Source organism: Ovis aries, chromosome 19, assembly GCF_016772045.2.
Source record: "Ovis aries strain OAR_USU_Benz2616 breed Rambouillet chromosome 19, ARS-UI_Ramb_v3.0, whole genome shotgun sequence".
In the NCBI taxonomy this organism is placed as follows: Eukaryota; Metazoa; Chordata; class Mammalia; order Artiodactyla; family Bovidae; genus Ovis; species Ovis aries.
In genome coordinates this window covers 58,456,997-58,469,628 of record NC_056072.1, presented here as the reverse complement: position 1 = coordinate 58,469,628, position 12,632 = coordinate 58,456,997, and the positions used below count along the sequence as shown (strand labels likewise).

Sequence of the window (12,632 nt, the reverse complement as noted above, 5' to 3'; positions counted from 1 at the left end):
GAGAGGGCGAGTTCTGCTCTCCTGTGATCCCCGAACCACGTGCAGGGGCGGCGTGCCTCCCGTGGGCCAAGAGACCCAGGTGCCACCCCGCTAGGAGCTGGGGTGTGGCGGCGAGCGCTGAGCGTGTGCTGGGCAGGAGCAGCAGGTGCGCCGGGGAGGCCCCCGGGGCTCTTCAGGGGGCGGGGGCGCGACCCCCTGAGCTCTCAGGGTGTGCGTGTGAAAGGCGGCACACTCAGCGATGGGGCCTAGGGTCCTGCGCGGCGACACTGCCAGGCTGGGGAGGCTCTGTCTGAATTCTCTTTCCCCCAGCCAGACATGCTCTCCACATCGGCCCCTCCCACAACCACCCCCCAGGCACCCCCCTCAGCCCCACCTCGCACCCTCTCTGCCTGCCAGGCTCCTGCTGAATCCCACAGCACCGGGACAGGGTGCCTGGTGACCTCTGGCCAGTGCTGATACACCTGACGATGTCGGGGGGATCTGCTCGTGCTCCTCCCCGGCAGCCCCGAGCCCACGAGGCAGCCCTCCCCCAGGGACTCCAGACCGCTCCCCGCGCGCAGCCCGCTGCGCCCACACCCTCCTAAGGCCCTCTGTCTGAGGGCCTTCGGGCTGCTGGCACCCTTGACACTGAGCCTGGGCGCTGAGCACACCTTGGGGCTCCCCGCTGGCTTCTGATACAATCAGACCAGCTGGACGCTCTGAGGGCCTGTGTCTAAAACCAAACGGGTGATTTCTGAAGAGGAAATTGGCCTCCGTCCCCTCCCGCCCAGCAGCTGCTCTGAACACACGCTCAGGTGCACCTTCCCCATCAGTAAGAAGGGTCCCGAGGGAAGCATCCTTGGCGCGCTCACCTCCCGGAGCTGGGGATGTGCTGGACACTACGGAGGGGCAGGGGTCCCTACATGTGGCCCAGCCTCAGGGTCAGGGTGACGAGGGGGCCTGGGGGCTGTGACCGGGGGTCTCAGCTCTATCAGTGAGAAGCTGTCTCATCTGCCAGTTTGGCCGGTGGCATCACTCCACGTCCCCAGGACGAGCTGCACACTGGGCTTTTAGACAAAATCTTACTATTTTTCAACATTGGCAACAAATAAAAAACTGTTTTAAAGCATGGAATGAGCCAAATAAAACACCTCTGTGGGCTGGATTGAGCGTCTCTGAGTTGCCGACGCCCTTGAAAGTTACCTGCTGTCGGCCAGGAAAACCGGGGCGCAGAGCTGCTAAGTGACCCGACTGAGGTCACAGAATTCGGGAGATGCAAAGCCCCGTCTCTAATTCCAGGACAGGGTCAGAGCTCGCTTCACTTTGTCTTCAGCTGGGAAGAACACATGCTTGTGTGTGTGTCTGTGCGTGTGTGTGCCTGTGTGTATATGTGTGTGTCTGTGTGTATGTCTGTGTGTGTTTGTTGTGTGTGTGCGTTCGTGTGTATTTGTGTGTGTGTCTGTGTTTATGTGTGTGTGTCTGTGTGTTCGTGTGTGTCTATGTGTCTGTGTGTGTGTTTGTGTATGTGTGTGAGTCTGTGTATATGTGTCTGTGTGTGTTTGTGTATGTGTATGTGTGTTTGTCTATGTTTGTGTGTGTGTGTGAGTCTGTGTCTGTGTGAGTCTGTGTGTGTGTGTCTGTGTATATGTGTCTGTGTGTTTGTGTATGTGTATGTGTGTTTGTGTATGTTTGTGTATATCTGTGAGTCTGTGTCTGTGTGTTTGTGTGTGTGAGTCTGTGTGTGTGTATGTGTGTGTCTGTGTGTGTGTGTGAGTCTGTGTGTGTGTGTGTGTGTGTGTGTGAGTCTGTGTATGCAGGCAGGAGTCGGGGGCAGGGGCTGGGCAGACAGGCGTTTCTCTCTGAAATGTGCTTCTTCACCCTGCGTGGGGGTCTGTGCCTGACCAAAAATGGCTTGTTTCCTCTTGAAGAGGGGGTTTGAACCGGTGTCTTTCCTCATGATATCTAGGAGTCGCTTTCAGTCTTTCTTTGCAGTTTCAGTTCAGTTCAGTTCAGTCGCTCAGTTGTGTCCGACTCTTTGCGACCCCATGAACCGCAGCATGCCAGGCCTCCCTGTCCATCACCAACTCCCAGAGTTCACAGACTCACATCCATCAAGTCAATGATGCCATCCAGCCATCTCATCCTCTCTCGTCCCCTTCTCCTCCTGCCCCCAATCCCTTCCAGCATCAGGGTCTTTTCCAATGAGTCAACTCCGCATGAGGTGGCCAAAGTACTAGAGTTTCAGCTTCAGCATCAGTCCATCCAAAGAAATCCCAGGGCTGATCTCCTTTAGGATGGACTGGTTCTTTGCAATTTAGGGGGACCCAGATATTACATTTAAGGGCTTCCCAGATGGCTCAAGTGATAATCTGCCTGCAATGCAGGGGACCTGGGTTCGATCCCTGGGCCAGGAAGATTCCCTGAGGGAGGAAACGGCAACCCACTCCAGTGTTCTTGTCTGGAGAAGTCCACGGACAGAGGAGCCTGGTGGGCTACAGCCCAAGGGGCTGCAAAGAGTCAGACACAGCTGAGCACATACGCACGAGGTCAGGATGTTACTGAGTCTCACGTTAGCAGAAGAGGGTCCCTAAGGCTAAACGTGCTCAGGGCAGTGGGGCTGGAGAGAGCCGTGGGCCAGGCCCTGGGTGGACAGCTCCATCCTGCCGCTGCCCCTTCGAGGGGCTCTGAGCAGGCCGGCTGCCCCCATCCTGAGGCTCGGGTCCCATCTGTGAAAGATGGGGTCACACCCTGTCTCCTGGGGCACAGCTCTCGAGGCCTTCTGGTTCTCTCCGCTGCCTGTTCCCTGGGATCCCCCTGCCCCGGGGCTTCGCAGAACCCAGATAAGGAAGCGGGGGGGGCGGGGTGGGGGGAGGAGGGGGAGCGGGAACGCATCCGCCTCCGTCTCGTCCTCCATGAAATACAGGCAATTAGATGCATGCCCTGCCCAGATTTTCCAGCCTCTTCCCCCCAGAAGGCACCCAACTCCCAGTCAGCTCCTGCTCTGGAAGCGCATTGAGCTACTGCAGACCTCCAGGCCTCTGCACGCACAGGCCAAGCCCCCCACCTGCCCCCGCCAGGCCCTCCCAGCCCCAAACGCCTCCCCTCCACGAAGCCCACGGTCACCCCGGCCCTTGGCTCCCACAGCACCTCAGAGCCCCAGCTCAGGCCCCGCCAGCCTCACCACAGCTCCCCGCAGGCCGAGCACCCCCCAGGGCAGGCCTCCGGCCCCCAATCCCCCACGTGTGCCCACACACCCCAGGGGAGCAGCACCCTGGGCTGGCCAGCGCTCCCCTGCTGACAGCAGCCCCTGCCCACCCGACCCTCACCTGGATCTGGACCTCGTCAGAGAGCTCTTTGGCGAGGCCCAGCAGCTGCCCGGCGGTGGGGTCCAGGGCCTTGACCACCACCCTCAGCCCGGTACGGCCCTTCGCCCGGCCGAGCACATTCATGGCAAAGTTGTACTGGGACGGCAGCCGGAGTGAGGCCTGCGACAGACACAGAGCGGAATGTCCCTGGGGGCCCCAGGCCCGGCTCCCACACAGGGCAGGCGCCCCAGACCCCCCGAGCCACCGCCTGCTGTCCCCCTGCTGCCCTCTCTCCCCAGTGGGGGCCTGCCAACCCCGGCACGCGTGTGGGGCGCTCCACACTGCAATTCACGCCGTTCCCAGGGCCTGTGGGAGCGGTGGGCCCCACCAGCATCTTCACCCAGGACTTCTCAGAGCCTTGGCTGCTGGGCTCAGGGCGGATCACACGGACAACGCTAGGCTTGGGGTGTCGCCCACAGAGACCTTGGTATGGGGTATCTGTGAAGAAGTCACATGCCTGGGTACTGCGGGGATGCTCTGGGGACAGGATCTGGTCCCATGGGGTCAGGAGGCGGGGGGTCTCATCTTGCATTGTATGAGCTTCAGGCAGCCTCTAAGAGATCCCATCCCGTCTGGCCCCCTCTCCAGGCCCCCACTGTCCACAAACAAGACAAGGAGAGACCCCAGGAAGCAGCCGCACTCAGGCCCCGGGTGACCGAGGCCCGCCTGGGGTTACTGCCTGGAGTCACAGGGCCAGTACCCACTGCACAGCCCACTGGCTGGGTCACCCGGGCGTGTCCGCCCTCCCCACGCACGGCCTTCAGCTCACACACATGGGGTGGCGTGTCTCCCCAGCACCTTCCAGCACAGACCTGGGGAGGGGCCAGGGCCCCCCTAGGGAGCCTAAGGGGACAGGGTAGGGCCCTGGGACAAACCTGGAGGAAACTCCAGGGCTGCCAGGGGCAGGTGACATCTTAGCAAGGGGGTCAGAAACTACAGACGGGGGCCCACCCAGGGCCCCATGACACTCAGGACCTCCGCGACTTCCCCACTAGGCTGCTGTTTCTGCTGCCTTCCACCCGCAGGTCGCCTCTAAGCACCTGGGTGGTGCGGCTGTTCAGCAAGAACGAGCTTAGGAGGAAAAGGCTGAAGCCTGTCCTGGGACCCACGAGAGGGGAGCTGAAGGCCAGGTTCCTGGACACATGAAGGGCTGGAGGGGGCAGGGACCCCAGTGAGGGACAGGGTGGCTGCAGACGAGGAAGCCTCAAGAGGGCCTGACGGGCTGTAGTCTGGGATGGAGGGCGGGGTCTCAAGGGGGGGTGAGTACCTCGTGGTGCCGCCCCCGGACATCCAGGACGTCTCGCTTGGTGACAGACCAGTGGAAGGTCAGGCCCGGCACAGCGTTGCCGAAGGAGAAAGGGTTCTGGTTGTTGGTGATCCCGGTGACATAGACGGGCATCTGCGGGGAGAAGCCAGGCCGGTGACCACGTGCATCCCATGGCCGGAGCCCCCGGACGCCCTGAGACACAGCCTGCACTGCCCTGCGGGGCCCACCGCCACCCTGCCTCCTGAGGGCAGGGCGGGGCCTCCATCAAGTCCTGCTGAGTCGGCGGCCGGCCCGGCACAGCGCCAGCCCGCCCGCCCGTCCTTCCAGGGCCGAGGGACCCCGATCCTGAATGGCCGCCTAGAGCTCTGAGGGGCCTGCGGCCCCCGGGCAGGCCGGCTCACCCTGTTCCCGTCCCTCTCAGTCTAGTGGGGGCCCTGCTCACAGCGGTGGGCCTGGTCTCCTACACTCTGGATTTACCAAGCGCTGATCCGAGGGCAGACAGACATGGGGGCAACGCAGCAAGGGGCTGGGGTGGACCTGAGTCCAGCTGCAGGCCGGCGCCCAGGTCCAATGCTCACTGGCTGCGTGGCCTCAGCAGACGCCCTAAGCCTGCCCCGCGTGCACCTCCTCGTCTGCGATGCGGAGATGACCCTGGAGCCACCCTGGGGGGCTGAAATGCGTGCCACGCAGACAACGACATACAAAGCACGAGAAAGATGCACGCCACCCAAACACCAGCTGCAGGGAGGCGCCAGGTGCTACTCCAGGCGCGGGGAGGTGCCAGACCGGTGGAGACACAGGCGTCACCCCCGCGGGACTTGCAGGGGTAGGCGCCACAGTACGGGAGCTGGCGCCCGGGGGAAAAGGACAGGGAGCCTGGGCTACGCAGCAGGAGAGGCGGGAGTAAGGCTGGACCCAGAGAGCAAACAGGGTCAAGGGGCTGCAGAATCGCCCCAGCAGAGGAAAGAGCGTCCCGGGAGCAGGCCCCCCAGGCTCATCCTGAACCAGGTCTCAGAGCTTGACACCTGCTGGAGGCTGCTCCAAGGACACAGACAGGAGGGGCCGGAGAGGTTCTGCCTTACCCGGGTCCCTGCCCACATCCCTGTGATGGGAACCTCACCTGGGTCCCCCTTCATCCCTGTGATGGGAACCTCACCTGGGTCCCCCCTCATCCCTGTGATGGGAACCTCACCTGGGTCCCCCCTCATCCCTGTGATGGGAACCTCACCTGGGTCCCCCCTCATCCCTGTGATGGGAACCTTACCTGGGTCCCCCCCTCATCCCTGTGATGGGAACCTCACCTGGGTCCCCCCTCATCCCTGTGATGGGAACCTCACCTGGGTCCCCGTCCTCATCCTTGTGATGGGCGCGCGGATCCTCACAGCCTGGAGCAGCAGCACCTCCACCTCCACGAGATCCTGGAAAGAGGGCTTTGGGGCTCAGGCCGGCAGGGCTCAGGGCTACATGCCAACAGCAGATGTCCCTGCCTGAAACTCCCATATCCGAGGCTGCAACCCTTTCTGCAGAGAGGAATGAAGTAGGCCCTCCCTCGTACTTAATTTTACTCTCAACACGCCTGGTACTTTCCTGTTTTTATAAAATTGATAGACTCGGAGTATCCACCCTGTGACTCAAAAGGGCTTTGCGGTCTGACCAGGATACTTGGAGACACTGGAACTGCTGGGAAAGGCGTGAATCAGTGAACTCAGGGCCGGGTCAAGGTCAGTCCCACCCACTCCAGGGGGTCCCAGCGCCCAGAGCTGTGTGCTTAGATGCTGTGCTCCTGGACCACTGTCAGGGACCCAGTTTCCGTCCACAGTCACGTCACCCAGAAGGAAGCACTCTCAGAGCTGGGGCTCCAGCGTGGCTGGACCACCAAGTCGCTGCTCCTGCAAGTCACTGCCGTCCGCGGAACCCAGGCACCTTGAGCCCTTCCCAGAAGGGGACACGCTCTGCTCTGTCCTTCCCAGAGGCCCACAGAAGTGCCCGCCCCAGGAAAGCAGGAAGAGAGGAGAGCGAGACACCGCCACCACCTGCTGGGGCCAGAGCCACCATGGGGGGCAGGATGGAGCCCCTCCTGGGTGAGGCCCTCCTAACTCGGCCTCCAGCATCTCCCCCGACCCAGAAAAGCTGCTAGGAAATGTCCCCCGCTCCCGAGAGGAGGCCTAGAGATAATTTAACCTCCAGCTGAGCAGATACTAGCGGCTGACTCAGGTTTTCTTCTGGAAATATCAATCCAGGTCTGAAATACCACTGGCGCCCAGTTACCCTGGTTTATGGCAGCCAAGCCAGCATGTGCCTCTAAAAACACACACCATAAGCTCCCCAGGGCCCTCCGCATCCCAGCTCTCCTGTGAGAGTGTCTGCAAGCCCTGCTGGAGATGGACGAACTAAAGGCGGGAGGGCTCCGACATGGGCAACACTAGCTCAGGCCTAGAACAGCTGCGGACGGCCGTGGGCCAGCTGCACCCAGGCAGGGCAGACAGTCCAGAGAGGAGCCACGGAGGCACGGACCACAGGGCCTGCCGTCACAACCACCACCCCACCCTGCACAGCAGTGTCTCCAAGGCGGGAGAGCTTGGCGTAAGGAGCCAAGAGCTCAGCTGGCAAAGAATCTGCCTGCAACGCAGGACGCCCAGGCTCAGTTCCCGGGTCGGGAAGATCCGCGGGAGAAGGCATAGGCTACCCGCTCCCGGATTCCTGGGCTTCCCTGCTGGCTCAGCTGGTAAAGAGTCCACCTGCAATGCGGGAGACCTGGGTTCAGTCCCTAGGTCAGGAAGATCCCCTGCAGAAGGGAACGGCAACCCACTCCGGTATTCTGGCCTGGAGAGCTCCATGGACTGTATATATAGTCCATGGGGCCGCAGAGAGTCGGACACGACCGACGGCTTTCACTTTCAGGGCCCCCCAGTCTGCAGAAGCGTGACCGTGGGCATGCAAGTGCAGGTCTGGCCTGGGAAGAGGGGAAGGCGACAGGCAGATGCCTCGGGCTCTGAGGGAAGAGCAGGACTCTGGGAGAGGGGTGGTCCTCAGGTCCTGGGGAGCGGAGAGCCCCCGCCGTTACCTGCGACACGACGACCAGCTTGCCGGTCTCAGCGTCCACGGCCTGCACGACCCCCGACACGGCGCCACGGCCCACGGCGAGGCCCCGCACCAGCCCGGCGCCGCTCACCAGCGCCACGCTCTCGTTGCTCATGGAGAAGAGGATGTTGGACTGGGGCTGGGGGCCGCCCTCGGAGGTGATCTGGAGGGGCAGGCAGCAGGGCCCATCAGCCAGCCCCCCCGGGGGCCCACACGCCGCCCTCCAGGGCCGGGGTGCCGACACCCCGGAGCTCCTCCCACAGCCCGCTCTGAAGCCCCAGGTGGTGGGGGGGATAGGGCGTGGCCTTGAACGCCTACCTGCATCGTGGCCCCAATAATCAGCGTCACCTTCCGGGGGATCAGCCTAAATGGGGGGAAGACCTGGGCGTGGAGACAATAGGGAGACAGGCCGCTGGGCTCCAGGCGCACACGGCCGGGCGCGGCCACCTCTAACTCCAGGGTTGCAGGAGCACGTGCACCGACTCCTGCCGCTGAAGGGGGCCAACGAGGGCCTGGGGCCCCGGCCAGCCCTGGGGGGACCTCACGCTCCCTGGGCCCGCGGCTCCGGGGCTCTCAGGGGCGTGTTCCGCACTGGTGGGGTCGGCAGAAACACCCGCTCCCCGGCCCGCCCGGGACCTGCCCGTCAGAGGCAGTCCTGCTGTGTGTTTCAGCAAGTCCCCAGGGCAGTCTGGCGCACGCCCACGTTTCCAACGCTCTGCCTTCGAGGTTCCCCAGCTTCCCTTTGGAAGGCTGACTCTTGCGGTTTCCAGATTTCTGCTGAATAATCACCTAGAATGGTTCTCTACTCCCACGGCCTCCGTACTTTCCAGACGAGGAAAGGGGAGCTCGGGGGGGCAGGGTGAGGAGGCCCTGTCTCTGCGGCAGAGTCCCTGCGTCCTCCTCCTCCAACCCCACAGTCCCCGATTTGCCTGAAGACGCGCCAGTCAGCCCAGGTGACAGGTGCGTGAGGCGTGCTCTCCGAAGGGCTGCCCTGAGTACAGGCGCAGAGGACTGCCTTCTCACCCGGAGGAGAAGGGCGCGCCTCCATCCTGAAGCACCACCCACACCCACCGGCACGAAGCCCCCCAGCCCGCGAGGCTGAGCCCGCAGGGACGTGGCGGGAGCAGCGTGCTGCCACCGAACGATAAGCTCCCACACGGCTTCCCGGCCCTGGCGGCCGTGGGCTCCCGTCTCAGCCTAACACCGTGGGGGCACCAGGTGGGCCCCGAGCTCCCTCACCCAGAAACGCTACTCTGGGGGCTCCCGTGAAAAGCCTGCTGCCTCAGGGCCCCAGCCACCAGTGCCTGCCTCTACACTCGAGGCCAGACCCACCGCTCCCCCCGCCACTCCCCCGTCTGTGACAAGTCACTCCCCTCCTCTGAGCCACACCAGGACCCCTGAGTCCCGGAGAGAGTGAAGTGACCCAGCCCCTCACTCCTGGGCTCCCAGACCTCCAGGACCACGGAAGGCCCCCTTTCAATCAGAGGACCCCGGAGAGTGGTTTAACATGGCCTCTCCACGTGGGGCCTTCCCTGGTGCCTCGGATGGTAAAGAATCCGCCTGCAATGCGGGAGACCCGGGTTCCATCCCTGGGTCAGGAAGAGCCCCTGGAGAAGGGAATGGCTTCCCACCCTAGTATTACTGCCTGGAGAATTCCACGGACAGAGAAGCCTGGTGGGCTACAGTCCAGGGGGACGGTTGCAGAGACAGCTGAGTGACTAACACTTTCCCTTCCCACGGAGCTACCTGGGCTGCCCCTAAAAGGCCCAGCCGATCACCAACAGTGCCATGTCCCACCCCCACAGGGCCCTGACGTGCCCCAGGGGCTGGGCCGGGCCCAGGAGGCGTGGGGAGGAGCGGCTCTACCTCAATCTGCTGTGGGGCTGAGTTGATTCTCTGTCCCGCCTTGTCCGTCACAGTCGCGGTGAGGCTGGTCTGGCCGATGGCCACGCCGTGGACGCGGAAGGAGGCGGTGTAGTCGTCCGGGGCCTCATCGAGCGCCCTGGAACAGAGGGAGGGGCTGGGACCTCTCCCCCAGGCAGACCCGTCGCCGCTGCCCCCAGATGCCCTCCCCCGACCCCCGACCCCACGAGAACTCACACCAACGTGACGATCTGGGAGGCTGCCCGGAGTTTCAGGTCCATGAAGGCCAAGTACTTGGCCAGGAAAGGCTTCTTGTGGAAGTCCAGCACGCGGACATACGCCTTGACCGTCTTCCCGATCTCCACCTACATCGTGGGGGACAGAGACTCCGGGATGGCCTTCGGACGACCAAGGCCACCACCTGCGGTGCCTACAGCTCTCTGCAAAAGCATCCCCAAGCTCACAGCCAGAGGCCCACGATGACCTCCAGACTATCAGCCTACCAGCAAGCGGAACTGTTTACATGCTTTCCGTGTTCAGGGGGCCTCGAGGGGATACTCAGGGGCTTTGCCTGAAGCATACATGTGACATAAAGGTCACATTCTACTCTGAGAGAACTAACATCTGGGAGAGGGATAAACGAGGATGGGATTAACAGATACACATGACTGCATATAAAGCAGGTAAACGGCAAGGATCTATCAAGAGCACAGGGACTGCCTTCCATATCTCACAACAACCTACAGTGGAAGCGAATGTATCTACGGGCTTCCCTGGCAGCTCAGCTGGTGAAGGGTCTGCCTGCGATGCAGGGGACCCCGGCATGACTCCTGGGTCGCGAAATCCCCTAGAAAAACCACCCACTCCAGTATTCTGGGCCTCCCTGGGGGCTCAGGCAGTGAAGAATCGCCTGCAACGCGGGAGACCTGGGTTTGAGCCCTGGGTTTGAGCCCTGGGTCGGAAAGATCCCCTGGAGGAGGGCATGGCAACCCACTCCAGAAGTCATCGTGGGCCTCTGGCTGTGAGCTTGGGGATACTCCTGCCTGGAGAATTCCATGGACAGAGGAGCCTGGCAGGTTACAGTCCAGGGGGTCACAAAGAGCAGGACACAACTGAAGCGATTAAGGAAAGTGATGACCAACCTAGATAGCACATTAAAAAGCAGAGACATTACTTTGCCAACAAAGGTCCATCCAGTCAAGGCTATGCTTTTTCCAGTGGGCATCTATGGATGTGAGAGTTGGACTGTGAAGAAAGCTGAGCGCCAAAGAATTGATGCTTCTGAACTGTGCTGTTGGAGAAGACTCCTGTGAGTCCCTTGGGCTGCAAGGAGATCCAACCAGTCCATCCTAAAGGAAATTAGTCCTGAATATTCATTGGAAGGACTTGAGAGCTGAAGCTGAAACTCAAAATACTTTGTCTACCTGATGGGAAGAACTGACTCATTTCCCTGATGCTGGGAAAGATTGAAGGCAGAAGGGGAAGACAGAGGATGAGATGGCTGGATGGCATCACCGACTCAATGGACATGAATCTGAGTGAACTCTGGGAGTTGGCGACGGGCAGGGAGGCCTGGCGTGCTGCGGTCCATGGGGCCACAAAGAGTCGGACGCGACTGAGCGACTGGACTGAAGTGAAGCAACTAAGCACAGCATATGTGTCCGTGAATAAATATGAACCCGGATCACTTTGCTGAACACCTGAAACTCACACAGCACTGCAAATTGACGCTACTTCAGTAAGAAAAGAACCGAGGGCCTAGTTAGAGAGCTAAACCACACCTTCGGATGGCAACAGGCACACACACACACGCACACACACGCACGGAAGCCGCTCAGTCGTGTCCAACGCTTTGCGACCCCGCAGATTGTAGCCCACCAGGCTCCTCGGTCCATGGGATTCTCTAGGCATGAACACTGGAGTGGGTTGCCGTTTCCTTCTCCAGAAAGACATACAGTGGGGGTTTAATAAGCGCTCAGCAGTTCACACCTGGCAGCACCTATTGTGCTCGGTGAGAACTTTGGGAAACATGAGCCAGAGGCGCTCAGTGAAAGAACACAAGTCTAGAAGCCACTCACCAGCGGAAACGAGATCAGAGAAGGCACATCCGAGGCTGAGAGAAAAGTGACTTTGAAGGAGCCCAAGCTGCGTGAATGCCCGCTTTAATGACCACCCCTTCTCTCCCTCGGGAAGACAGGACCCTGACGTCATTCCTCTGGAAACCGCTGCAGTCACCTCGTGTATCTGAGTTACGTAAAATCCCTCCTCACATTAAAGAAAAGCCTAGACCTATTATGCATTCCTTGCGCAGAAGCTCTTGGCATTAGTACGCTTTATTCATCTGCCGCTGAATTTCTGAGAATCCAAAAAGGACAGACGGGGGAGAAAGTTCAGGGTCTGGCTGGTCAGTCACCTGCAGCAGTCAGAGAATAGGAGTCCCCAGGCCGGGGCTAGCGTGAGGACAGCTTCCAGGTCCCCAGGCCGGGGCTAGCATGAGGACAGCTTCCAGGGGGGTTACAGCCAGTGCCGACCGAGATGGAGCTGGACGCCCCCAGAGGCCGCCCTGCGCTGAGCCCAGGATGCCAGGTGAGACGGCGCTGCAAGGGCTGGGGAGATGCGAGGAAAGCACCCCCCACAGCCCCGCCATGCTCCCGGGTCCTGTGCAGCTAAAGAGGGAGCGTACGGGGAGGCTGACACTGACCTTGTCCACCACGCGGATGTACAGCTCCTGAATGTCCGAGACGTAGACGTCGGCCTTCGCGGGGGCAGGGAAGGCTAAGCACAGGTCGTGGACCATGATGGTGGAGGTGCCGGGGAGCAGAGGGCGCACCTGCAAGGCGGGAGCGGGGTGCGGTCACACAGCCGCTCGGGGCCCGTCGCCTGCTCGGAAAACCCGAACCCAAAGCCGGCCCTGCCCGCCCCTCACCGTGAGCCCCCACTGCCAGCTGGGAGACGGGCTTGGGATGTAATATGTTAGTGCCAGGATAGATTTCAAGGAGCATTTATTGCAACCTGGCACAAATTACAGAGAAGAAATGGAAGCTGCCCCAAGGAGGGTGATCAGAGCTCGGCAGAGA

At 61.5% G+C, this 12,632-nt stretch overlaps 1 protein-coding gene across 5 annotated transcripts in view; it reads right to left on the bottom strand.

Moving 5' to 3' along the window:
* Positions 1-12,632, bottom strand: part of NUP210 (nucleoporin 210) — a 91,126-nt gene that overhangs the window by 18,505 nt on the left and 59,989 nt on the right. For all 5 annotated transcript variants that reach the window (XR_006057124.2, XM_027957836.3, XM_042236459.2 and 2 more), the window contains exons 21-28: positions 12,257-12,385; positions 9,793-9,920; positions 9,559-9,694; positions 8,011-8,073; positions 7,676-7,855; positions 5,949-6,029; positions 4,612-4,743; positions 3,306-3,464 (exon numbers count right to left, since the gene is read on the bottom strand). Coding sequence is in view for 4 of the 5 variants with exons in the window: in XM_027957836.3 (XP_027813637.1) it covers positions 3,306-3,464; positions 4,612-4,743; positions 5,949-6,029; positions 7,676-7,855; positions 8,011-8,073; positions 9,559-9,694; positions 9,793-9,920; positions 12,257-12,385 (1,008 nt within the window). In the remaining variant the exon portion in view is untranslated. The remainder of the gene's footprint in view (positions 1-3,305; positions 3,465-4,611; positions 4,744-5,948; positions 6,030-7,675; positions 7,856-8,010; positions 8,074-9,558; positions 9,695-9,792; positions 9,921-12,256; positions 12,386-12,632) is intronic.